This window comes from Geotrypetes seraphini, chromosome 1 (assembly GCF_902459505.1).
Source record: "Geotrypetes seraphini chromosome 1, aGeoSer1.1, whole genome shotgun sequence".
Taxonomy (NCBI): Eukaryota; Metazoa; Chordata; class Amphibia; order Gymnophiona; family Dermophiidae; genus Geotrypetes; species Geotrypetes seraphini.
The window spans coordinates 387,711,192-387,737,113 of NC_047084.1; the positions used below are offsets into that span (position 1 = coordinate 387,711,192).

The window sequence follows — 25,922 nt, forward strand, 5'->3', positions numbered from 1 at the left end:
GGCTGGTTATTAAAAAAGTGGGCCAGTCAGAGGCGGTACAGGAAGTAACATTGAGGAGGAGCTGGCAGCTATTGCCAACACCTACACAGCTAAATAAGTGAATATAGGAAAGCTCAAAAACTATCCTAAGTCAGCTCACTTAGCTATACGGGTGCCAGCACTATCAGCTAGGACTTCCATAACCATTTCTCTTTTATACCCCCCTCCCCCACCCACAGACTCTTCCTTCTCTAGGGAAAAGCTCCAGGCCTAGATGGCTTTTTATGGCAAGTACTATAAAACTTCGTTCTTATCAAAAGAAGCCAACACAACCCATTCTAGGTAAAGCACAGTTACTTACCGTAACAGGTGTTATCCAGAGATAGCAGGCAGGTATTCTCACATATGAGTGATGTCATCAACGGACCCTGATATGGATAGTCTGAAAACTAAACTGTCACTTTAAATATTTTAGAGCTTTACAACTACCCACACTGCGCATGTGTGACTGCTTTCCTGCCCGAAGAGGCTCGCGGCTCCTCAGTTCCGTAAGCAAGCTAAGAAGCCAACTAGGGGAGGTGGGTGGATTCTGAGAATATCTGCCTGCTGTCTCCAGATAACATCTGTTACGGTAAATAACTGTGTTTTGATCCTAGGACAAGCAAACAGCATATTTTCACATATAAGGCTCCCTAGCTTACTGCAATGGGATAGAGGGAGAGTTGGCCAATTACGAGAATAAAGTTTATAATAATAGTAATGTTTGGCTGAAGTAACCATCACATCTAGAAAGAATTCTACAGTAGGGAGGGGAGAACGAGTGAACTGAATACCAAGTAGCTACGTTGCAGATTTCATCAATGGTAGTAAAATGCAAGAATGCAACTGAAACCACATAGCTTGGACCTTAAGAGATGTTACAGGACTACTGAGCTGCAGCCCAACCTGAGCACAGTAAAAGGAAAAACATGCCGCGAGCCATGCGGAAATAGGTCTCTTGGCGACAGACCGGTTCAACTGATTAGGATGGAAGGAGATGAACAGTTAAAGAGACCTATGTGTTTTTGTTTTTCTTCTTTTTGGTTTTGTTTTGTTTTTAAATAAAAAAACGACAAGATGAACCTTCCATGAAAATTGAAAAGACCACAGAACACAGGTCCCGAAAAGGCAACCATGATGCAAAAATGGAAGAATCAAGTTGTGAGAAAAGAAGAACAGCTGTTCTGTCAAGCCATATTGAAAAGAGGCAACAGAAAAACTATTACGGAGCAGAGAAATAATTCCACAGCAACCCCTACAGGGTTGGTTGTCAAGAAGTAGAAGGCAAAGAGGAGGTCCAGTGATGTGAAGAATCTTGTCTAGAAGACTTCTGCTGGGAAGGAGGCGTAAACACCCCATTGTTTAGAGTGGATTTTAACATGTGCAGACTTGGGCACATGTTAAGCTAATTTCTGTGCAGCCACTTCAACAGCATTCCCAAAAAGCTCATGTTCAGGACATGGAATGTTGGCCAATCTATTCTAGATGTTGATATCCATGTCAAAGTCTGAGCCAAGTGAGGCGTGTCATAGTTACAGATAGAGCAGACGCTCTAGAAGACAGCTGAAAAGCATCAGAGACCGACTTCACGAGATACTTCACAGTTTGTGAGAGGGTAAGAACAGTTTTTTAGATAGTCCAGAAATTGGTTAGGGGGAAGATGTTGCTTAAAAGATGACAAGCATTGCACATGATGCTGCAAATGCTGAGACACATAAAAAGTATGATGTGATGTGAAAGCTGAGAATAAGTAAAGCCTGGTATAGAAAGAATTTTATAAAGAGAGTCCAGGTGTTTTGGAGTACTAGTGGTAGTCAAAGGCATCTCCCAATTCTGAAAAAGGACCTGTCAGAACAGGTCATGCAAAGGTCAGATGGGAGATTCCCAGGGAGATTCTTGAAAATGGAAAATATCTTGAAAGGGAGCAACAAAGAGGTCTTTACAAAGCTGAGTAATATAGGACAAGAAAGCAAGTTCCTCAGACTGAGATGTGGTGGAAAAAAGCACTGGATCAAAATATTCAGGATCAGAAAAAGAAAGACCACACTCCAATTCTGACCCTCTAGGAGAATGGTGATGAGAAACCATATAACGCTACCATACGACGCTTCCAGTACTGGTCCTATGAAGAAGGAGAATGAGAAGAATGTCATCGTCACTTGAGAAAAGATGGACTGTGGTCGATAGAACGCCTTCTAAAAGATGGAAAATGATGTCTGGAACAGGATGCTCGATGACCTGAAGAGCTGTGATGAGAAACAGAAAATTACGCTCTGGCTGTACTGAAAAAGCAGCATCAGTACTTAGAGGCTCGAATGAAGTGCCTGGCAAATGAGCTGGTACCAAGGGAGATGATCGAAACAGGCACTCACAGTTTCAGGTGATTTGAAGACAGTGGCAATCTCCTTTTCAAAGGATGCATCAATCTTCTGCCGAAAAGACTATACCAGTACCGATGGATGAGCTGGCGGTATCAACGGTGCCAACTATTGGCTCGGTGTGAGAAACTTTAAAGAGGACGCACCCAATGCAGGAGAGCCTAACACTACAGCAGATTGATGATGTTGTCTTGCGGCCTGCATTGACTCGATGCCGTCAAGGCCTGCGACTCCTGCTGACTGATATGCACTGGTACTGAAGGCACTTCCACTGATACCAATGGTGAAGCAGGTTGTTTCGGAAAGGGTGACCTCAATGAGGATGCTCCCCCTAAAAAAGAAACAGCCTGCAAGTCCAATGACTTTTGACATCACTTTGAGGTGTGCATCGAGAGACTTGATGCTGTAGAGAGCGTCAACGTTTTCTGGAAAGTGGAAGCTTTGGAAGCTAACTTCCCTGAAGAGAAGAGATCCCTTGATGTTGATGAAGGAGGTATCGATGATGCCAGCTCCAATGACTTGTTGATGTCCATGCCAAATAACCTCTCCTTCAGAAGGCGACGGGCTTAGATGGAGTGCTTCTTCAGAGTGGAGCAGTGAAGACAGGAATCAAGGTTATGCTCAGGTCCCAGACAATGTAAGCACCAGCTATGTGGGTCTGTGATAGAAATAGGTCGCTGTCATCTGCAGCACTTTTTGAACCCCGTCGCAGGTTTTGATATGGGAAAGATTTCGTCTGCTAAATTAAACTCAAATGTGAAAGAAAAAACAGAAAAGTTAAAAGGCCAAACAAGAAAAGACAAAAAAGGATGCGAAACGGGAAGGCAGCGCCAACTGAAAACGGAGTCAGTCAAAAAATAGACTTTTTTGCTCTGCAGAAAATTAAAAACTGAGGTACCGCGAGCCTCTTCAGGTGGAAAGGCAGTTGCGCATGCGCAATGCAAGTAATCGCAAAGCTCCCAAAAATTTAAAGTGACAGTTCACTTTTCAGACTATCTGTACCGGGCTCCACGGATGGTGTCACCCATATGTGAGAATATGCTGTCCGCTTGTCCTAGGATAAGTATCATTTTCTCCTTTTTTAATCTGCAGGTCACAAGTATAGAAGTCACAAAGAATAGCTGTTTGCATTTTTAGAGCAAAGGTCTGATAGTGCGCAGGTGCCTTACCTGATGTAGTGAGCTGTCCTTCCTGTGCCTGGACACATCGAAGTTCTTCAATGGTTTCCTTTAGAGAGTCTCTTTCTGTTCTTAATCTCTGTTGAACAAATATCATAAAGCTTTGAGGAATAAAAAATATATTTTTCGACAATACAACTTCTAACACAGATCATAGAAATATTTTTGCCAGCAAACTCTGAACATGCCCACAAGCATTAGCTCTGAAAATCAAAATCAAAATGTGCACCAAAGCAACAATACTAAAGTCCCATTAAGTATCAATTTGCCACCTGAGTTGAGAAATTTCAACACACAAGTTCCTCAGAATGCCACACTAGATATTCGTGTGGTAGCCGTCCTCATAGGAACTCTTAAGTGTGTGAGTTTGTTATTTTTTAACGTTTCATAAAGTGCAAGTGCTTCAATAAATAATTATCATTTTTGTTATATTTTTAAAGAATTACTGCAAAAGCAAATACTTAGCTTTTATAAAACTGGGTCTGCCTCAATCCCCACCGACGCGTTTCATAATTTCATCAGGGTCGGGGATAGGGAGAGCAAAGCAGTTTGAAATCTGAGCATATGATAACGATTTAAAAATACAACAAAAATGATAATTATTTATTGAAGCACTTGCACTTTATGAAACGTTAAAAAATAACAAACTCGCACACTTAAGAGTTCCTATGAGGACGGCTACCACACGAATATCTAGTGTGGCATTCTGAGGAACTTATGTGTTGAAATTTCTCAACTCAGGTGGCAAATTGATACTTAATGGGACACAAGCATTAGCGTCATATCTATGTTATTTGAATGTTCTAATGTATATTTATTAGTTGTTTTATAAGTATTATGCAGACATTGTATTATCTCTCTCATTTGAATTTCAGTGGTTATTAAGCTTCTATTCAATGATTTTGAGTTTACTTCACTCATTGTATTTATGTCTAGTCTTTTTACTACTATTATGCTATTAACAAAATTGAGTAAGTTTTATGTTGAATTGTATTTGTTGTACAACGCCTTGGGTGATTCTCTTCATAACGGTGGTTAATAAATCCAAGTAAATAAATAAAAAATGACAATATACCTCATACTGTAAATAAAATGTATCATATCAATTAGCATTTCAAGTAAGTTATACTCTTTGAAATTCTTTAAACGCCTCTACCTTGACACAAAGGAAGTGTCATGTTTACCAGAATCATTTGTGTACTTGGTCCAACTAGTCAACATCAGGCAAGACATTATAGGATGTCACCTAATAACCAGCCATATCCCATTCTACGAATTTACTACATTACTCCCAGAGGTTCAGGGAAACAACTAAATTCTTTGAACGGTTTCCATTAAACACTAAGGGCTAGATTTACTAAGACCGATCGTGTACCGATCGGTTTGTGAACCTTTTGCGGCCCTATTTCCCTCTGATCATCCGCTGATCCGCGCATGCAAATGAGGGGAATCAGCATGCAAAGCAGGAAGGACGCGATTCACTACACTTTCTGACTGGCTGACCGATCAAAAAACAAGCGACTGGTGAGGACCAGTCGCTTGTGCTAAAACCCTGTTCTCTGTCCTGATTCTCCTGCTCTGGCCTCTCTGCCCCAATTCTCCTGCCTGCCGCCCTGCTCTCTGCCCCAATCTCCTGCTCTGTAATCCGAGAAAAAACATGTTCTGGAACAAAGTGGGATTGATCCCGGTACTGCCTACCGCCCCGAATTGCTCCTGCCCTTTTCATATTTGAATTTAAATCACTATTCAGCCGAATATGAATATACAGTGGAACCTTGGTTTACGAGCATAATTTGTTCCAGAAGCATGCTCGTAAACCAAATTGCTCGTATATCAAAGCAAGTTTCCCCATAGGAAGTAAGGGAAACGCTACCGGCGCTGCTCCATTCTCTCCCTCCTTGAGGAATCAGACGCTGTTCCAACCCCCCCCTGCGATCAGGCATCCCCCCCGCTCACGTTGCCCCTCCTCCACCGCGATCCTACTTCCCCCCCCCCGAGCAGTCAATGACATCCTTTACCCGACTTGGCACCAGTGCCCGAAGATCCTCCCTCTTCTGGTGCGGCCTGGGCTGGGCGGTGCATCGGAGATCCTCCTTCTTCTGGTCTGGGCTGGACTGGCTTTGAGCATTTGCGCATGCTCAAAGCCTTCTGGTCTCGCTCTCAATCTCGGAGATAGCGAGACTAGAATGCTTTGAGCATGCGCAAATGCTCAAAGCCAGTCCAGCCCAGCCCAGCCCAGCCCAGACCAGAAGAAGGAGGATCTCCGATGCACCGCTCAGCCCAGGCCGCGCCAGAAGAGGGAGGATCTTCGGGCACCGGCACTGGTGCCAAGTCGGGTAAAAGGTGTCATTGACTGCACGGGGGGGTAAGTAGGATCGCGGTGGAGGGGGGGCAATGCGAGCGGGAGGGATGTCGGATCGCAAGGGGGGGCGCTCGTAAAGCGAGGCAAGCTCGGTTTACGAGGCACCAAGTTTGCGAATGTTTTGCTCGTCTTGCAAAACACTCGCAAACTGGTGCACTCGTAAACCGAGGTACCACTGTATTTGGGTAAGAATAGAGTATTTGGTACAGCCAAAGGTCAAATAAGCACCTATTTTAGAAAGGCACAGTGATCTACTTTGTAATTATAGGATCACTTCCCTAGTTACAGTGTGCCCCTTTGTGGGAAAATAAAACATCTTCACTATTTGGGAAGCTACTAGATACAGACTGGGTACCTGCTTTCACTTAATCCCACAGTATCACAAATATCACTTATTATCACTTATATAGCGCTGAAAAGCATACGCAGTGCTGTACATTTTGACATTTATGGATGGTCAATGCTAGAAAGAGCTTATAATCTAACTTGACATATAGGGTTTGGGATACAGAAACCAATGTGATAGGAGTTAGGAGTCGAAAGCATATATTAAATATGGACTATCTTGAACATAAACAATTAGATATGTCAAAGACTGCTTCAAAGGATAATACAAAAATACATAAACTTTATATATATATATACATATATATATATATATATATATATATACATATACACACCCACTAATGTTTAACCCCGTTACATTAATGGGGTTTTTTTTTTTTCTTTATCTCTCTCTCTCCTTGGACGCTGTCTGTCTGTCATTCTTTCTGTCTGTGTCTCTCCATGGCCCCCTGTCTGTCTGTCTTTCTTTCTGTCTCCCTGGCCCCCTGCCTGCCTGTATGTCTCTGTTGCGCCATGCCTGCCTGTCTCTCTGTGGCCCCCTTCTGTTCCACCCCTACCAGAGCAAAGCATGATTGCTGTCTGCCCCTCAGCACACCCCTCCCCCCAAAGAAGCCCCCTTTCCCTCTCCCCCTTCACTTCTTACTAGCATGGGACACATGATTGCTGTCTGCCCCCAGCATACTCCTCCCCCCCAAAGCAGCCCCCTTTCCCTCTCCCCCTGCCCCCTATTGTGCCATGCCTGCCTGCTCATGGCTCCCTTCTGTTTCCCACATCCCAGAGCAAAGCATGATTGCTGTCTGCCATCCCAGCACACCCCTCCCCCCAAAGGAGCCCCCTTTCCCTCTCCCCTTTCCCTCTGCCTCTGTTGTGCATGCCTGTTCTTACCCTCCCTCCATCCCGGCTTCCTGGTATCTTCTGGCCCACTGGCAAGAACCGCTGCCGCCGCTGCTGCTCCTCTTCAAAGCAGCCTGCTGAGGTTATTCGGCTGGCTGTAGCAAACCTCGCAGGATGCTCTCCACCTCGGTAGCACGTTCCCTCTGATGCGATCGAGTTAGAGGGAACGTGCTACCGAGGTGGAGAACAGCCTGCAAGGTTCGCTACAACTGGCCAGCGATCCTTAGCAGGCTGCTTTGAAGAGGAGCAGCAGCGGCAGCAGCAGTTGGTGAGTGAGGGCGGGAGGGGGGAGTCGCCGGCATGTTCCCTGCCTCCGTGTTCGAAAATGGAATTTGGCACGGAGGGACAAATCATGCTTTCAGGGAACACGCCGTCCTAAGTGTGCATGTGCACTTACGGTTTTATTATAGAAGATAACTATAATAACAGAATTCTATTCAAATAAAGGAAGACATATAAAAATCATTACAATCATAATCACTCTAATGTAAAGATAAAAACATAAAACCGTAGAACATATGAAAATGAAACTAAAAGAAAACAATGTGAGAAAAGAGCAGTGGTGCAAGTATACAACCTTTTTCATGCTGTGAGCGGTATCATATATGACATCTCAGTGAAAAATGTACACTAAAATGAAACTGAAGTAGAAAGTGCTTTGAGAAGAGGAAACCATGAAGCAACAGAACAAAGTAATATGAAAAAAAATTGCAAAATGGAAAACCATAGATTAGAGATTTTTTTTATTTTAAAGGAATAATCTTTTTTGCATCCATAAATATATGCAACTGTATTGCTGGGCTGTCACAGAACTTTCTAACCATCCATACAAAATCTACTCCTGAGCTACATAGGAAACTGAGGGTCACATGTATATCGAGAGGTATTACAGAAATTTTACTTGTGCTGTTCTAAGCATATGCCTTAAAAATGAACGAGAAACAAGGCAGAAGTATTTTTAATCTCTATGGTTATGCAATTCAAAATATCCAATAGCAGCTTTTTTGTCTTACACTAGACCACAGAATAAATACATGTAATCAAGAAGGGTTATAAAGAGAATAGAAATTAATTAAATCTATTGGGTCAGTGGTTTCCACAATCAAATCAAAATTTCAGTGATATGAATTCATGATGAGCATTAGCAAACACAGGACTGTTTGAAACTCTGCCTACAGTTATGGCCCTCCTGCAGTCACATGTGTTGCCCAGCTCATTGTGCCTTGATCATTCAGAGGAGCTGGAGCTCACATGGGAATGAGCTTATACTTACAGAGCATTGTCTGCAGGAACTAGTCAATTCCCAGGCTTTGTTCTTCAATGAGGCTGTTTCCTAACTGTAGAGTCTAAGTCAGTAGTCTCAAACTTGCGGCTCAGGGGTCACATGCAACCCACCAGGTACTATTTTGAGGCCATCGGTATGTTTATCATAATCACAAAAGTAAAATAAAAGTTTCTTGATCATATGTCTCTTTAGCTATAAATTACATTATTATTAAGACTTAGCCAAAAGGAAAGATTTATAAACTATAAAGAGTTTTACCACATGCAAAATTGTCATTTCTATAATAAGACATTAACTAGTTTTTCTGAAGCCCTCCAAGTACTTACAAATCCAAAATGTGGCCCTGCAAAGCGTTTGAGCTTGAGACCACAGGTCTAAGTCAAGGACACTGACCTCTGGTCCCTTATTTCCTTTGCTAAGCAGCAAGTAGGTCTCTCTGACACCTTGAGAGTGTTCACGCAACCTATCATACTTGTTCAATGCAATGCAACCAAGACAGATACAAAGAACCAATAGTGAAGCAAAAATTCAGCCAACTTACTGTTGCTGCTCTACACCCTTGCACATTTTCATTCTGCTGTCTAAATACTACAGTTCAAATTGCACTAAAGTAGGAGTTTGTTTCACCAGCTGCACCCTGCACTACTGTGATTATCTCTGGGAACTCTGCAAATTTTCTGTTATGTCAACAGTGCAGGATACCCACAGAGCCAGAAAGTCATTGAAAAATAGTAAACATCTGACTCTTGGATCAGTGGTAGAAAAAAAAGGAAAGATTAGGTTCTTACCTTGGTAATCTTCTTTCTAGTAAATAGAGACATTATTCCTGAACCTTCAGGTAGTTAATCTATTCCCACAAGAATTATTGTAGAAAGACTCATTAGCATTCTTTTGCTAGGTCTCCCATCTTTCTGGGATGTCCTCCAATTCCTCAGTTCTTACCAAAACAGAATGTCAGCCCTGGAGAGGAAATGTAATAGGGGGGTATGGGGATGCTCTCCAAGAAACATATCTGTTCTGCTCATATCATTAACATATTACAGATAAAGCATAACTGAATCTTTTGCAATTATAACAAGGTGAAAAAAAACAAGTCACCAACCGGATTGCAACCTGCACTAAGAGTGTGGAAAATTCATCAGATACCCCTAGATTCTTCAAAGTGACAGTCATGTCCTCTGTACTTGTCAATGCTGGATAAAGGAAAGAAAACAAGACGTCCAGATTATCCGGCTAGTTCGATGCAGTAAGCAGGCAAATGAACATCAGACAGTGTGCTTCAGGAATTGTGCCTGTCTACTAGAAAGATTACTGAGGTAAGAACCTAATCTTTCCTTCTAGTGTGACAGACACATTAATCCTGAACCTTCAGGATGCATCAAAACAGTCCCCAGAGTCTAGGGTGGGACAAATGACCCTGCTGACAGTACGGATGATCGAAATGCAGAGTCCATTTTGGCTGCTATATCCACCCTGTAAAACTTTGTGAACATATGGAGAGAGAACCATGTGGTCACTTTACAGATATCTTCTGGAGACACCACTGAACATCCACCTTTGAGGAAGCCACACTTCTAGTAGAATGCTAGGAGTTGCTTTCCACTACTGATATAGACTGAAGAGATTGTCATATGAATCCATCTGGAAATGGTCAGTTTTGAGGCTGGTCAGCATTTATGGGCAGCACCTGCTAATATAAAGAGATTATCTGACAGTTGGAATTCATTCATCACCTACAGATAGTGCAGTAACACTCGATCCCAAGGTCATGAAGACAGGCAATCGCAATTCCTAACTGATATGAAAACTGGAGACTACTTTCGGTAAGAAAGATGGTACTGTGCACAATACCATACCTGAATCCAAAATTCTGAGGCCACAGAGGAAAGAGGTAGAGAAATCCTGCCTTTGCCATGGTTGCACCAGGGCATCCAAGCCTTCGCTTCTTGGCTCGCATTTTTGACTGAGAACCAAGCCACCTTCTTGTTGGCCGCTGATGCCATCAGATCGAAAGTCAGGTCTTCACCAACTCATAAGGCAGGTGAAGGCTTCCTTAAAAACTGACCACTCCCTGGGGTCCACAGTCTTCAGGAAGAGGAAATCTGCATGCACATTGTTCACTCTTGCCACATGTGGCAATGTGAGCGTCAAGAGATGAACTCCACCCTTAGAAACAACACCTGGGCTTCCTGGTGATTGACATAGCTAAACTAAACTAAACCTTAAGTTTATATACCGCATCATCTCTACAGAAGTGGAGCTCGACACGGTTTACAGGAATTAATAAAGAAAGGAACTCCAATGGAAAGAAGAAGGGCTTGGTAAAAAGGAAGGAAAGAGGGGACTTAGTATAATGGAGAGGGAGGGAGTAGTTACATTTTGGAGAAAAGCCAAGTTTTCAAATGTTTTCTGAAGCGTTGGAGGAGGTCGAACTCCGAAGATGGGCAGTAAAGCTGTTCCACAGCTCGGTGATCCTGAAGAGGAGGGATGTTCCAAGTTTTCCTGTATGGGATATGCCTTTTAAAGAGGGGAAGGATAGTTTGAATTTTTGAGTGGATCTGGTGGAGTTAGGATTCGAGGAGAGCCAAGATAGTGGAAAGAGGGGAGGCTACCACTGTTGAGTTATCCAAGAAAACTTGTACCATTTTGCTCTGCGGTGTGCTTCCAAACACAAGCAGCATCAAGCAGATGGCTCGAAGTTCCAAGTTGGTCAACCATTTCCTCTGAGAAGGGGACTAGCGTTCCTGCATTGGTCACCCCTCACAATGTGCACCCCAGCCATATAGGCTGGCATCTGGCATCAGAATCACCCAAGCAGAGATGTGAAGGAGAACTGCTCTGGTTAGAAACTGAGGCACCAACTACCAGACTAGACTGCAATGTGCTTCCGCTGCTCAAGGCAGCTGCTGCTGGAGCACATCCGTCTGTGGGCACCAGTAGGAGAGGAGCGCATTCTGGAGTGGACACAAGTGCACTCTTGCCCAAGGGACCACGTGCTTGCCACCACTGATCATAGCGCTTGCAAATGCCAGGCTGTCGGAGCTGTCTCGCTCTGAAATTCCCATATTTGATGCATAAGATTCTGGCTGCTGGATTTCGGGAGGAACACCTTGTTCTCCTTTGTGTCGAACTAGACTGCCAGGTACTCCAAGATCTGTGTTAGCTCCAGGTGTCTTTTCCAAAAGCTGAACACCCAGCCCAGCTTCTGCAGCAGCTGAAATCAATCTCTGAACAGCCAGCCTGAATATGTGAGCTTATGCTTCTTTGAGATCTAGAGAGCAAACCAATCTCCTGTTTCTAGTAGAGGTAGAAGGGTTCCCAAAGAGACCATGCAAAACTACTTCTTCAATCAACAGTGTTTCTCAATACACGGTAGGCGTATCCTTAGGGGTATGTGCGCCACTTGTTGGGGGTATGCAGTAGCACTGCAGGATTCAATTAAATGGATCCGTTTTCCCCCATCCCTCCCCACAGTCAGCAGCAGGCAGTGTGTGGGAATTACTGCCGATATCGTAACTAGATTCAATGATGATTTGCTCCCTCCCCACCCCCAATTCGATGCTGATTCAACTCGCCTCCGACTCCAACCTAAAGTAGCAGCGGTAAACAGGCTGCTCCTGGCCTTCCCGCTGGGGCCTTCCCTCTGCTGTATTGCTGATGACATCACTGATGACATGGCAGAGGGATGCCCTGGCGTGCAGGCCAGGAGCAACCTGTTTATCACTGCTACTTTAGGTTGGAGTTAGAGGCAAGCCGAATAGAGGGCAGGAGTAGGGTGGAGCGAATCATCATTGAATCTTGTCACAGTATCAGCAGCAATTCCCATACGCTGCCTGCCGCTGACTTGGAAGACTCTCTGCGGCAGAGGGGGAGACTTCCAGGTTAGCAGCAGGTAGCATGTCAGAGTCACTGCTGAAACCGTGACCCGAAGAAGCAAGCCTTAGAGTACAGGGAAGGAGAGGAAGGGTATCTGATGGCACATGGGGAGGTAAGAGGAAGAAAATCTGGTGGCATAGAGGGAGGGGAGGGTGAGAAGGAAAGATGGGAGAGTTGTGGAAGACATGCATCATGAGGGGAGAAGAAATTGCAAATAATGGAGGAGAGGAAGGGAAGGGTGCATGGAGGAGGATAGAGAGATTTGACACAGGGAACAAGGAAGGGCGTGAGATGTGTTGGGCATGGAGGTAGATGAGAGGAGAATGAGATACACAGGAGGTGGAAGGGGAGAAGGAGGGAGATGGTGGATCCAGGAGCAGAATGAGGTGATGGAGCGATGCACAGAATTCTGCCAGGAGTAAACAAAGAGGTAGAAAGGGGCGAGAGCGAGACATGTTGGATATGGTGGTGGAGAGGGACAGATTGAAGGGGATGCAATAGGGAGAAATGTTGGAAATAGTGATGGCGCATGCCTCGAATCCAGGGAAGACGAATCGCTCGAAGACAAGCGGCGAGACTTGTGAGACGAGCCTGGAGGAACCTCAGAAGAACGGCCAGGCTGGTCAGGCTGGGGTCGGGTCAAGGCCGGGGTCAACTGAGCCAGAACTGAGGAAAGCTGCGTAGTAAGGATAGCCTTAAGCATGTCCTCAAACATAGGCACCGAGACCAGAGAAGGCTGGGTCTGGGGTGCAGCAGTGCGCTCTTTCGGGGGCGACCTCGAGGAAGAGTATTCCCGATGTGAGGAGGCACGCTTAGCATGAGGTCTCGAAGAGGCCAAAGAAGCGGCACTTGTATGAGACTCATAGGGAGGCTTCTTTGCTGGCACACCTGAGGAGGGAAGAGGAGACTTACCTGAGCCCGGGGCAGTAGGCGGGGCCTAGGCGAGGCCTTCGAGACCGAGGGCGACTTCATCGAGGTAGAGGATTTCAAAGCCGAGACCTCCACCGGCGGGGCCGAGGTCGAGGCTGTGCCCTCAGTCTCCATAGGGCCAAAGAGTTGGAGGATTTTGGCCACACGGTTGAACAGACGCATAACACGGGCAAGACTCGATGCGGTGATCAGCACCAAGGCATTCCACACACCAACGATGGGGGTCGGTGATGAAGATCACCCGGTTGCACTTAGTGCAGTTCTTAAACCCGGAGAGAGGCCAGGACATAGGAAAAAATACAGCTGCGGCCCTGCGAGGCCAGGCGGCCTGACAAAAACAGGAAGCCCAGTCGAAAAAAAGATAAAAGTTTTTTAAATTTTTATTTAGAAAGAAAAGACCGCGCAGCACAGCGACCTACCCGAAAATAATAAAAGCAAGCCGCAGTGCAAGAGGCACTACGAAATCACGCAGAGCAAGGGAGCAGGGCTTCTGGCTCCGCAGAAAATATAGAACTAAGGCAACGCTGAGGAGATGCACGCCTTGAGTCGGGTGGGAAGGCACATGCGCATGCGCGGTACACTCGCAAGCTTGAAGATCTTCAAGCAAGTCTGCTTGTGAGAACGTCCGCTAGGGGGCTCCATTGATAATGTCATCCACATGTAGAGAATATGCTGCCTGCTTGTCCTGGGATAAATTATTTTATTTTTAATTTAGTGAGCAAAGTATGTCAGTTTTGAGAATTTATATCTGGTGTCTATATTTTGCACTATATTTTCTGTTTTTCTATAGTTGTTACTGAGGGGACATTGCATATTTTAAAGTCATCTGCCTTGACCTCTTTGAGAAAAAAAACCCCTGAATATAAAAGATAATTAAGATTTTCTCTGCAAACAGTGTGCTTTGTTTTTTTTAAATTTTGTGGTTACCATTAGAAACATAGAAACATAGAAAGATGACGGCAGAAAAGGGCTATAGCCCATCAAGTCTGCCTACTCTACTCATCCACCCAATTTAGTCTGTGTGCTAATGACCCAATTCTTTAACTTGACCTTCATAGTGATCCTACGCAGGTGTCCCATTTATTCTTAAAGTCAGGCACGCTGGTGGCCTCGACCACCTGCACTGGAAGCTTGTTCCAGCGATCTATCACTCTTTCTGTGAAGAAGTACTTCCTGGTGTTGCCATTAAATTTCCCTCCTCTGAGTTTGAGCGGATGTCCTCTTGTGGCCGAGGGTCCTTTGGGAAAGAAAATGTCATCTTCCACCTCGACACGTCCTGTGATGTACTTAAATGTCTCAATCATGTCCCCCCTCTCCCTACATTCCTCAAGAGTGTAGAGCTGCAGTTTGTGCAGTCTCTCTTCGTACGAGAGACTCTTGAGCCCCGAGATCGTCCTAGTGGCCATCCGCTGAACCGACTCGACTCTGAGCACGTCTTTATGGTAATGTGGCCTCCAGAATTGCACACAGTATTCCAGATGAGGTCTCACCATGGCTCTGTATAGTGGCATTATGACTACAGGTTTCCGGCTGACGAAACTTCTATTGATACAACCCATCATCTGCCTTGCCTTGCATGAGGCCTTCTCCACTTGTTTGGCAGCCTTCATATCTGCACTGATGATTACTCCTAAATCTCGTTCTACTGAAGTCCTAGCCAATGTTTCTCCATTCAAGGTGTAAGTTCAGCATGGATTACCGCTACCGAGGTGCATGACCTTACATTTCTTAGCGTTGAAGCCCAGCTGCCAGGTGGAGGACCAGCATTCCAATGTAAGCAGGTCCTGCGCCATACTGTCCTGCAAGTTGCTTTCACTTACTATATTGCATAGTTTGGCATCGTCGGCGAATAATGTTACTTTACCTTGAAGCCCTCGAGTCAAGTCCCCTATGAATATGTTAAAAAGGAGTGGACCCAGGACCGAGCCCTGCGGCACTCCGCTGGTCACCTCCGAAGTCTCAGAGAGGGTGCCATTGACCACCACCCTCTGACGTCTGCAACTCAGCCAATCGTTGACCCATGTAGTCAGTGTCTCGCCTAACCCCATTGATTTCATCTTGCTTAACAGCCTGCGATATGGGACGCTATCAAAAGCCTTACTGAAGTCTAAGTACACGACGTCCAGAGACTCTCCCGAGTCTAGCTTTCCTGTTACCCAGTCAAAGAAGCTTATGAGATTGGATTGGCAGGACCTACCCTTGGTAAAACCATGTTGACTGGGATCCCTTAGATTCCCCTCATCCAAGATCGTGTCTAATTCACGTTTAAGTAGTGTTTCCATGAGTTTACACACTATTGATGTGAGACTCACTGGTCTGTAATTCGCAGCCTCTGCCCTGCAACCCTTTTTGTGCAGAGGGACGACATTAGCTGTTTTCCAGTCCAGGGGGACTCTCCCCTTACTTAGGGAGAGATTGAAGAGCATGGCTAACGGTTCCGCCAGGACATCAGCCAGCTCTCTGAGCACTCTTGGGTACAAATTGTCCGGTCCCATGGCTTTGTTCACCTTGAGTCTTGACAGTTCGCTGTAAACATCAGCTGGTGTGAACTCAAATTTCTGAAACGGGTCTTCTGCGCTTGGCGTTGCCTCCAGCTGTGGCCCATACCCTGGTTTCTCGCAGGTGAAGACTGAGCAGAAGTATTCATTCAGTAGTTTGGCTTTATCAGAATCTGCTTCCAGATTATTTCCGTCCGGTGTTCTAAAGCGTACTATCCCGTCTGTGTTCTTTTTCCTGTCACTAATATACTTAAAGAAGGATTTGTCACCTTTTTTAATGTTCTTTGCTAAAGTTTCTTCCATTCGAAGTTTGGCCTCCCTGACTGCTGTTTTGACCGCTGCAGACCTGGTCCTATATTCAATGTTAGCTTCCCCTTCCCCGGTACGTTTGTAGGAAAGAAATGCCTTTTTCTTCTCCTTGACGAGGTACGAGACCTCATCTGTGAACCATTGGGGTTTCTTATTTCTTTGTTGTTTATTTACCGATTTTATGTAGCGGACAGTTGCCTCGTGTAGGGTCAATTTCAGGGTTGACCACAAATCCTCCACACTATCAGTCACTGCTTTGTCCTGCAGCATTCGATGGACGAAATCTCCCATGCGTGCGAAGTCAGTGCCCCGGAAATTGAGTACCTTCGTTTTTGTTTGTGATCTAGGGAACCATACCATGTTGAACCATAAGGTTCTAAGGTTGAACCATACCATGTTGTGGTCACTGGTGGCTAGCGTTTCTCCTACCATTATGTATTAATAAGATATTGTGCGTATATGATTGTGTGTATATGAAAAATGGATGGAAAAAATTGCATTACAATTAGTACTATTATTATGGGAGTGGGGTCTATGGTGGAGTTTGGGCATGTCTGGGGCACAGCCTGGGCGGGTCTGGGCCGGAGCTTGGGCAGGGGTACTCGGTTAGACTTGTTAGACTTAGGGAGTACTTGGCTTGAAGAAGTTGAGAAACTCTGGTCTAGAATAGGTCAAAGGCCTCCAGTCTTTTTTGGTATCAGGAAATACTTGGAGTAGAACCCCCAACCTCTCTCCTGCAGAAGAACAGGTTCTCTTGAATTTAGCTAGAAAAGGGCTGAGAGTTCCTAGTGAAGGAGGGCCTTCTGGAGGGAGCTGAAGAGAAACTCTTTTGGTGGGTGATCTGGAGGCTTTTTGATGAGACATAGTGCATAGCCCTGCGTAACAACTTGAAGAACTGATCGATCTGTTATGATAAGAGTCCAACATTGGTGAAAATAGAGCAATATGCCTCAGATAGGAAGAGTGATAGGTAAAGTCAGGAGAACACTGGCAATGCTCTCTAGAAAAGCATCAAAATCAGTGATAATATATTGATTTCTTTATTGTGCTATATTTTCTTTATATTTTCTTTACATAAGGAAGACTTGATAATTATTTTAAGTGGAATGGAGAAGTAGCCTAATGGTTGGTGGACTGAGATCCTGGGGAATTTGATTCAATTCTCGCTGTCACTCCTTGTGACCCTGGGCAAATCTCTTAGCCCTCCATTGGCCCAACTACAGAAACCACCTTAGACTACATCTAGTAGTGCTATAGAATTGATTAGTAGTAGTAGTAATAATAATAATAATAGTAAAAGGATAACTGCTGCTTGGATTGAGAATGAGGTTGAAACTTCTGTGTTTTGCACTGGGATGCTGACCAGCAGGCCTAGAGGCTGATGAAGATGGCTATAATGACATTTTGTGTTGTAGTAATATGAATATCTAGATAATTCTTGCCAACTTCATTTTCTTGTCTGGCAGAAGCTCCATGATGTCATCTTACAATACCCCTGTTTCTCCACAGCTACTGATCTAACCACGAGCTCGTGTTGCGTGGTGCTGTAAGTTGAGGTTGTTCTCAATATTTCAAGTTTCTCAAGATTCAATACTGAGAAGGCCAGCCTCAATTTCTGATACAACACGGCTCAAACTCATGGCTACAAAGCAGCAGTCCCAGCACAAGACCCCTGGTGAACCCCACTATTTACTCTTCATTGAGAATATTGACCATTTAAACCTATTTTTGGAAATTTGATACATTTATAAGTGGCAAAAAATTTGGATCAACAGGCAATTTGCTAAAAACATATGGCCAGTTTACAAAAATATAAAGTAAAACAAAGTTACTTACATCTTTTTCTTTTTGTAGACTATCTACTTTTTCTTTTAATCTCTTGTATTCAAATTCTAATCTGTCAGCCTTCTTGGATTCTTCTGACAACTTGTTTTGTAGCTCAACAACCTGAATTAGACACACAGCTATTTAGGCTGAAATAAGACCAGAGTGTCATCCAGTCTAATCTTCAAAGAAACATGTAAACAGCTACCTCTAATACATTAATATAGAGAATGTGATAAAACAAACATGTTGTCAGATTTGCAGCAGAGGTCCATCTCTAGTATTCAGAATCATCTCTGGAAACTTTTAAAATCAAAGTTACATGACACAGTTAATAAAGCCCAATAAATAAACTGGTCACCCTCTACACTCTGGTGTATGTACATATAGTTATGCAATCTGAGCAGAGGTGTCTTCATGGGTATAAGTTTGAGATGGGTTGGCATCTTTATAAAATATGCATGTAATAAGCCTGGAAATTTGTATATGTTAAATAACAAATGTAGATGTGTGAACTTTTCATGGGGCTAATTTTTTACAGGGAAGGTATGTACATAAATTTATATGCAAAAGATGTGGAATAAGCTGGAGGAGCATAGAAACTGGGTTTTATATTTTTGTAGTGATCTGTGAAACAGATAAAGTGCTGTATATGTTACAGAGTCTGCAGCATGGAACAGAGAACATGTACAGTATATCTAAGTTTTCTTCCTCTTCACTTTAGTATAACCCTGAGTAAGATATTAAACTTACCATATTCAAAATCATATTGAAAACTCTTTTGAACAGAATGTTTCAACTATGATGCTCATTTTCAAATCAGTTGGATACCTCAAAATGCCTAAAAAAAAATCTACTATAAACGTCCAAATCCAGATTTTGGAAAGTCAGAATTTAGACGTTTCACACTGCAGTTCTTCCAAAAATCAAGGGGTGTGTTGTGGGTGGGACTAGGACGTTTTTATGTAGACCTGTTGTTTCAGTCATGTCCAAGTTATAAAAAGTTGGTCTGATTGACCAAGTGACTAGTGGAGGGATTAAGACATAACCCCTCCTGAATCCCCCAAGTGTTGCTATCCCCCTCCTTCTCCCCTGAAAGAGGAACTGGAAAGGAAAACCAGGCTCTGGGCTAGATGCACTAAACATGGTCAGGCTGATTTTTTTGGCCTATTCTGAAAACAGCGATCGATGCTCAAACAAATTTGCATGCAAATGATTTGCGCGAAGGTTCACCATAATCTCCGTTCAATCCCGTCCAATCAATAGCTGAGATAGCAACTCTCACACATGCGCAGAATAGTCCATTTGATACAGCGACAATGTACGCATGCGCCAGATTTGCTATGTCATACTTCTCCGTGGCAGCTGGTCCTCCCTCCTTCAGTCATCATCATCGTTTTCTCTTCCGCCCAGGGAAAGGGAAGCCTGCATAAATCAGAACCTACAATCGCCATCCCTAATGTTGACCATTGGAGCACAAGCACATGCATCGCATGGAGTACAAAGCATAAGTGGTTAACAAATGCTAGTATTTCACACGTTTTTAAGTAGTAGTAATAATAATAATAATAACAGTTTATATACCGCAGTACCGTGAAGTTTACAAAAGATTAAAAGACATTACAAATTGAATGACCTTAAAAGAGGTGAAGGAAAGTGGTTAATAGGTCAAGAGAACCGTATTGAGGAGAAAGATGTACGGGTCAGCTGTCTAGATATTTCACGAACAGATATGTTTTTAGGCGTTTCCTGAATTCCTCATAAGTAGTGGGCGATAGCAATTGTTCTAGATCTTTACCCCATAATGCTGCCTGATGCGAGAGAAGGTGTTCATGTTTTTTTTTTCAGTTTACATCCTCTAACTGGGGGGGAAACAAAGTTCGAGTGTGAGCTTCTCTTGGCTGAGAAGGAGAAAAGGTCAGTTATGTATTTAGGGGCTAGTCCATATAGTACTTTAAAGCAGAGGCAAGCGAACTTAAACTTTATGCATGCCTCCATCGGCAACCAGTGCAACTGCCAGTAGTAAGGTGTCACGTGATCAATCCGTTGATGCTTTGTGGAGATGTAGCAGAAGACTACAAAAATACAGGGCATAAATGAGGGTAGTGCTGTATAAAGTTCTGGCTAGCTTGTACATATTTTAATCATGAGGAATGAAAATTTTAGCCTTCTCTCATTGACCCCATCTTTTTGCTGCCCTCTCTTTTATATTTTATGCTGTTAACGGGCACTCATAAGACGCACCTTCAACACATTACTAAACTAAACTAAACTAAGCCTTAGGTTTATATACCGCATCATCTCCACGGAAGTGGAGCTCGGCACGGTTTACAAAGCTTAAAAATATAAGAAGAGAGGAGAATGATTTACAAGAGTATATGAATGGGAAGAATATAACAGGAGAAGAAATGATCTTATGTTGGAAAAAAATGATTATATGTTAGAAAAGAGCCAGGTTTTCAATTGTTTGCGGAATAATTGGAGGGAGCCCAGGTTCCGCAGCGGGATAGTGAGATCGTTCCAAAGGCCCGTGATTTTGGAGACGAGGGACTTTCCCAGTTTGCCCGCGTGGAGAATACCATGCAGAGAGGGGAAGGATAGTTGTCTGTGGGCGGATCTGGTGGTAGCAGACCTTGAGGCGTTAAAAGATAGTGGGATTAGGGGCGGAAGGATGCCGTGAATGATCTTGAAAGCCAGACAGGTGCATTTGAGATGAATTCTGGAAAGTACTGGGAGCCAGTGAAGATTGGTAAGTAGTGGGGAGACGTGGTCGTATTTGCGTTTTGCAAAAATCAACTTGGCTGCGGTATTTTGGATAAGCTGGAGTCTGTGGAGACTTTTTTTTGTAAGGCATAAATAAATGGCATTACAGTAGTCGAGTTTGGAGAGAATGATGGATTGTACAAAAATGGCGAAATGTTTTTGGTTAAAGTAGGATCTTACTTTCCTCAGCATGTGGAGGCTGAAAAAGCATGATTTTGCCAAGGAATTGAGGTGATCGTTGAGGGAGAAAGAGGAATCGATAATGATGCCGAGGACCTGCTTGAGAACTCAAGGTGTAGTGCCGGGCCGGGCCTGTGGGTAGTGGGAAAAGGGTAGGCAGGTATTCTAATTTTGGGCCGAGCCAGAGTAATTTTGTTTTTGATTCATTTAATTTCATCTGTACTGAGAGGGACATAAGAACATAAGAACATAAGAAATGCCTGCACCGGATCAGACCCGGGGTCCATCTAGTCCGGCGTTCCGCACACGCGGAGGCCCAGCCAGGCACATCCTGGCGAATACAATGTCACTCGTATCCCTCAATGTCTTCTGCAAGAAGATGTGCGTCCAATTTTCCCTTAAATCCTAGAACGGTGGTTTCCTCCACCAGCTCTTTCGGGAGAGAGTTCCAGGCGTTCACCACTCGCTGTGTGAAGCAGAACTTTCTGACGTTTGTCTTGGCCGTGTCCCCTCTCAGCTTCAGGCCATGACCTCTGGTCCGAGACTGGGTTACATTTGCCAATGTGAATAACGCTGTTTCTTGCTCACCATCCTTTCCCCCTGTTGGTGAGTGAGCTTGCTCCATTATGTCAATTCCTTTTAGCAATTTAAAAGTCTCTATCAGATCCCCTCTCAGTCTTCTCTTCTCAAGGGTGAATAGTCCCAGTTTTCTGAGGCGATCTTTGTAGCTCAAGTTCTCCATACCTTTTACTAGCTTCGTCGCTCTCCTCTGCACCCTCTCCAGTAGTGTTATATCCTTCTTCAGGTATGGAGACCAGTGTTGGACACAGTATTCCAGGTGTGGTCTGACCATTGCTCTATAAAGCGGCATTATGACCTCCCTTGATCTACTCGTGATTCCTTTCTTTATCATGCCTAACATCCTGTTAGCTTTCTTTGCCGCCGCTGCACATTGAGCCGATGGCTTCAGGGTTCTATCTATCAGTACTCCCAGGTCTTTTTCTTGATCGCTCTTCTCCAATGTTATACCTAACAGTTTGTACCCATGCTCCTTGTTTTTACTGCCCAGGTGCATCACTTTGCATTTTTCTACATTAAAACTCATCTGCCAATTTTCTGCCCATCTCTCAAGTTGCTTCAAATCTCTCTGGAGTTCTTCGCTGTCTTTTTGTGACCTGATTGCTCGGCATAGTTTTGTGTCATCTGCAAACTTGATGATAGCACTGGTCGTTTCTTCTTCCAGGTCATTTACGAAGATATTGAATAAGATAGGCCCAAGAACTGAGCCCTGAGGCACACCGCTAGTTACTTTCTTCCAGTCTGAGTACTTCCCATTTATGCCCACTCTTTGTCTTCTGTTTTCTAGCCATTTTCCTATCCATCTCAGTATATCCCCTTCTATTCCATGACTTTGTAGTTTCTTGAGAAGTCTCGCATGAGGTACTTTGTCGAACGCCTTCTGGAAGTCCAAGTATATTATGTCAACCGGTTCTCCGCTATCGACTTGTTTGTTCACTCCCTCGAAAAACTGAAGTAAGTTTGTCAAGCATGACTTCCCTTTCCTGAAGCCATGCTGACTACCTCTCAGCAGGTCATGGTTATCCAGGTGCTGTACAATGCTGTCTTTAATCAAAGCCTCAACCATTTTCCCAGGGACCGATGTGAGACTCACTGGTCTATAGTTTCCCGGTTCTCCCCTTGATCCTTTTTTGAAGATTGGTATTACGTTCGCTATCTTCCAGTCTTCTGGTATCTGTCCGGTTATAACTGACAAGTTAGCGAGGGTTTGCAGTAGTTCTCCGATTTCCACCTTTAGTTCTTTTAATACTCTCGGGTGAATTCCGTCTGGGCCAGGGGACCATGCGTGAAGTCTCATTATGCATGAAGTAATGTTTTCTTGGAGGTTTGTGAGGTTCTGGTCTGTTTCGAGGAGGATAAAGATATCGTCAGCGTATGTGTATATTGTTTCAAGGGGGGATAGCTTGAGGAGCTTCAGGGAGGTCATATACATGTTGAATAGAATAGGGGATAGGGGAGAACCCTGTGGGACACCGCAAGATGGTGTCCACGGAGCGGATCTGGAGCCATTTGTGTGTGCTCACATATGCATGTGCATATGCATGTGCTCACAACATGTGCTCACAACACACGTATGCGTCCCTGCTATTATAAAAACTATAATTATGGTTTCAGTGTTATAAATGTTATATTAATTTCGGGGCTAAACTATCAGTAAGACCTGTAAACCAGTCGCTTTTTTTCAGATTACTAAAAGCAATCTCTTATTTGTGCATCGCGAAGCAATGTAAGAACATCAATCGCTTGGCTAGTTTACATGGCATTTCAATATTAATGACCTTATTTGCATGGCTGGATTGGAGAATGAGTGATTGTGCAGAAAACCACACGGTGAGCTGTTTTGTACATCGGGTCGGCAAATCCGATCATCACTAAACCAGTCAAAACTAGTTTAGTGTCGATAGACAATCGCTGACTTTAGTGCATCTGGGCCCTCTGTCAGCTGCAGGTTTATTGCCATTTTGAACAAAGCAGCAATCAGGTCAGAGGATTAGCTTAGTAGTTATTGCAGTGAACTGTAAACCAAGGGACATATGTTCAAATCCCACTATAACTTTTCCCCAGGGGTTCCTTCCAGAAATAGAAAAATACTTACTGTACCTAAAGATAAGACACTTGCAAGCCTGAAGGCTATTGAAGTGGTGTTCTTTCAGGTACAGTAGGCAATTTTCTATTCCTGAAAGGATCACAATTACAAAAATGATTACACTCTGCTATACTAACCACATTACTCTTCTGTTCTGCAAAGACATCTGTGTGGTCATTTTCATAAGAATGCTGGCAGACAGATGTCCCTGTGTCTTGTACCTCCCCTCCCATTTATAATTTAAACACTTGTTTGTAAAATAGCTGTTCAAGATGGACATCTCCATGGTAAGGACATCCTTCTCACATACAGGTATTCAAACAGGAAATCTGGATGTTTTTCCTGTTTGAAAATGACTGTCAGAAGGACTTTATGAGCAGGGTTATCTTTGTTTATGGACATTTTATCAAAAATGCCTCTCCACATAAATAATCTTTTACCAAGATATATATACGTGCTATGTATACTCTTATTAGAAGTCTACAGTATCCCACAGGATTCGAATATAGTAATTTACTTAACTGGTGAAAACAACACTAATGAGAACAACCCTTTCACCAACTCACAATTGAAAAATACACTAGTAGAAACTGTTTCACAGAAGAAAAATGCATGGAAATGCTCACATTTGCTTTGGTAACCTACTTGTCTTTTGTACGTTTCAAGCTGACTTCGAGCAGCATTAGCTTTTCTCAGCTCCTCTTCCAGGCTGACCGTGTTCTGCATGTATACAGTGTTCTTCTCCTCCAAGAGCTTCACTTGCCGTCTCAAGTCTCCAAGATCCTCAAGCTTCTTTTTGTAGGACTCCACTTGACTCTCTAGCTTAGTAACTTTATCAGAAGAATGCCTGAGCAGAATCATGATAAATTCAACCATGCTAACTTTACAGAATCTTTTGCAGTGTCACCCCCATAGCATCAAACAGATGAAGTTGTCAGAAAACAATTGTATGAGAACAGTTTTGTTATTCTGCAATTCTAACTAAAACTGAAATATTTACACAAGTGAGGCTTCGCTTATGAGTTTTTCCAACTCCTCTGCATGCATATGTGTAGGTGTAAGTGTACACATGTGTGTAGGAGTAGTGGATCAGTTGCAGGAGGGTATGTTTTAAGGATAGAAGCAGTTGTTGGGGATACTTTTTGAAGGTGACAGCATGCAGAGTGGTGAGGTAGCTGTGGGGTTGTGATTAATTGCAAGGGAATAGTATTTAGAGGTGGAAGCAATTTGCAGAGCATTGGGTAGTTGTGGGGAGGAGTGGTAGTTCTGTTTGTAGGATGATGAGTCAGTTATAAAAGAGTTGTTTTGTGAGGTGGAGGCTGTTGGGGGGGGGGGTTTGAAAAGGAAAAAACGTTTCTGATTATTCTAAATTGTTTAGTTATATAACAGAGCAGACCCCACTGGCTCTCCAAGCTACTGTCTGTTTCAGACACAGCAAAGCAGCTGAGGCATTACTAGTAAAAACGAGGAAGTGGGGAGTGGGCCAAGGAACTTGGCATCTGAGTTTGGCACCCCTAAGACTAAGGAGACCTGCAGACCTCCAGCAGAAAAGAGAGAGGGGAATGCTTAGAGGGGTCCCCCACTATTTTTAAAATTTAGACCCCTGCCTGGGAGAAAAGAGAATAAAAACTGTCTTCCCCATGAAAGACATAGCACTAACCTTGGGACAGCACAGACTTACCACCTCCACCTGCTGTATACTGAGAACATAGAACCGTAATAGCAGATAAAGGCCAAATAGTCCATCCAATCTGCCCATCTATAGTAACTATTATCTCTTCCTCTCTCTAAGAGATCCTGCGTGCCTATCCCACGCTTTCTTGGGTTCAGACACAGTCTTTGACTCCACCACCTCTTCTGGGAGACTGTACCATGCATCTACCACCCTTTCTATAAAAAAACTATTTCCTTAGATTACTCCTGAGCCTATCACCTCTTTAACTTCATCCTATGCCCTCTCATTCCAGAGCTTCTTTTCAAATGAAAGAGATTTGACTCATGCGCATTTATGCTATGTAGGTATTTAAATATCTTTCATATCTCCCCTCTCCCGCCTCTCCTCCAAAGTATACATATTGAGATCTTTAAGTCTGTTCCCATAACCCTTATGACGAAGACCACACACCATTTTAGTGCCTTCATCTGGACCAACTCCATCCTTTTTATGTCTTTTTGAAGGTGCGGTCTCCAGAATTGTACGCAATATTCTAAATGAGGTCTCACCAAAGTCTTATACAGGGGCATCGATATCTCCTTTTTCCTACTGGCCATACCTCTTCCTATGCATCCTAGCATCCTTCTAGCTTTTGCCATCACCTTTTCAAACCTGTTTGGCCACATTAAGATTATCACATACAATCACACTCACATTCCGCTCTTCTATCATGCACATAAGTTCTTCATCCCCTAAACTG

The 25,922-nt window shown here is 43.7% G+C and overlaps 1 protein-coding gene across 5 annotated transcripts in view; it reads right to left on the minus strand.

Annotated features, from left to right (window-relative positions):
* The window catches only part of HOOK3 (hook microtubule tethering protein 3), a 366,964-nt gene that overhangs the window by 121,819 nt on the left and 219,223 nt on the right, over positions 1-25,922 (minus strand). For all 5 annotated transcript variants that reach the window (XM_033916879.1, XM_033916887.1, XM_033916867.1 and 2 more), the window contains 3 exons: positions 24,154-24,355; positions 17,913-18,023; positions 3,566-3,653 (listed from right to left, as the gene is read on the minus strand). In XM_033916879.1, coding sequence (XP_033772770.1) covers positions 3,566-3,653; positions 17,913-18,023; positions 24,154-24,355 — 401 coding nt within the window. The remainder of the gene's footprint in view (positions 1-3,565; positions 3,654-17,912; positions 18,024-24,153; positions 24,356-25,922) is intronic.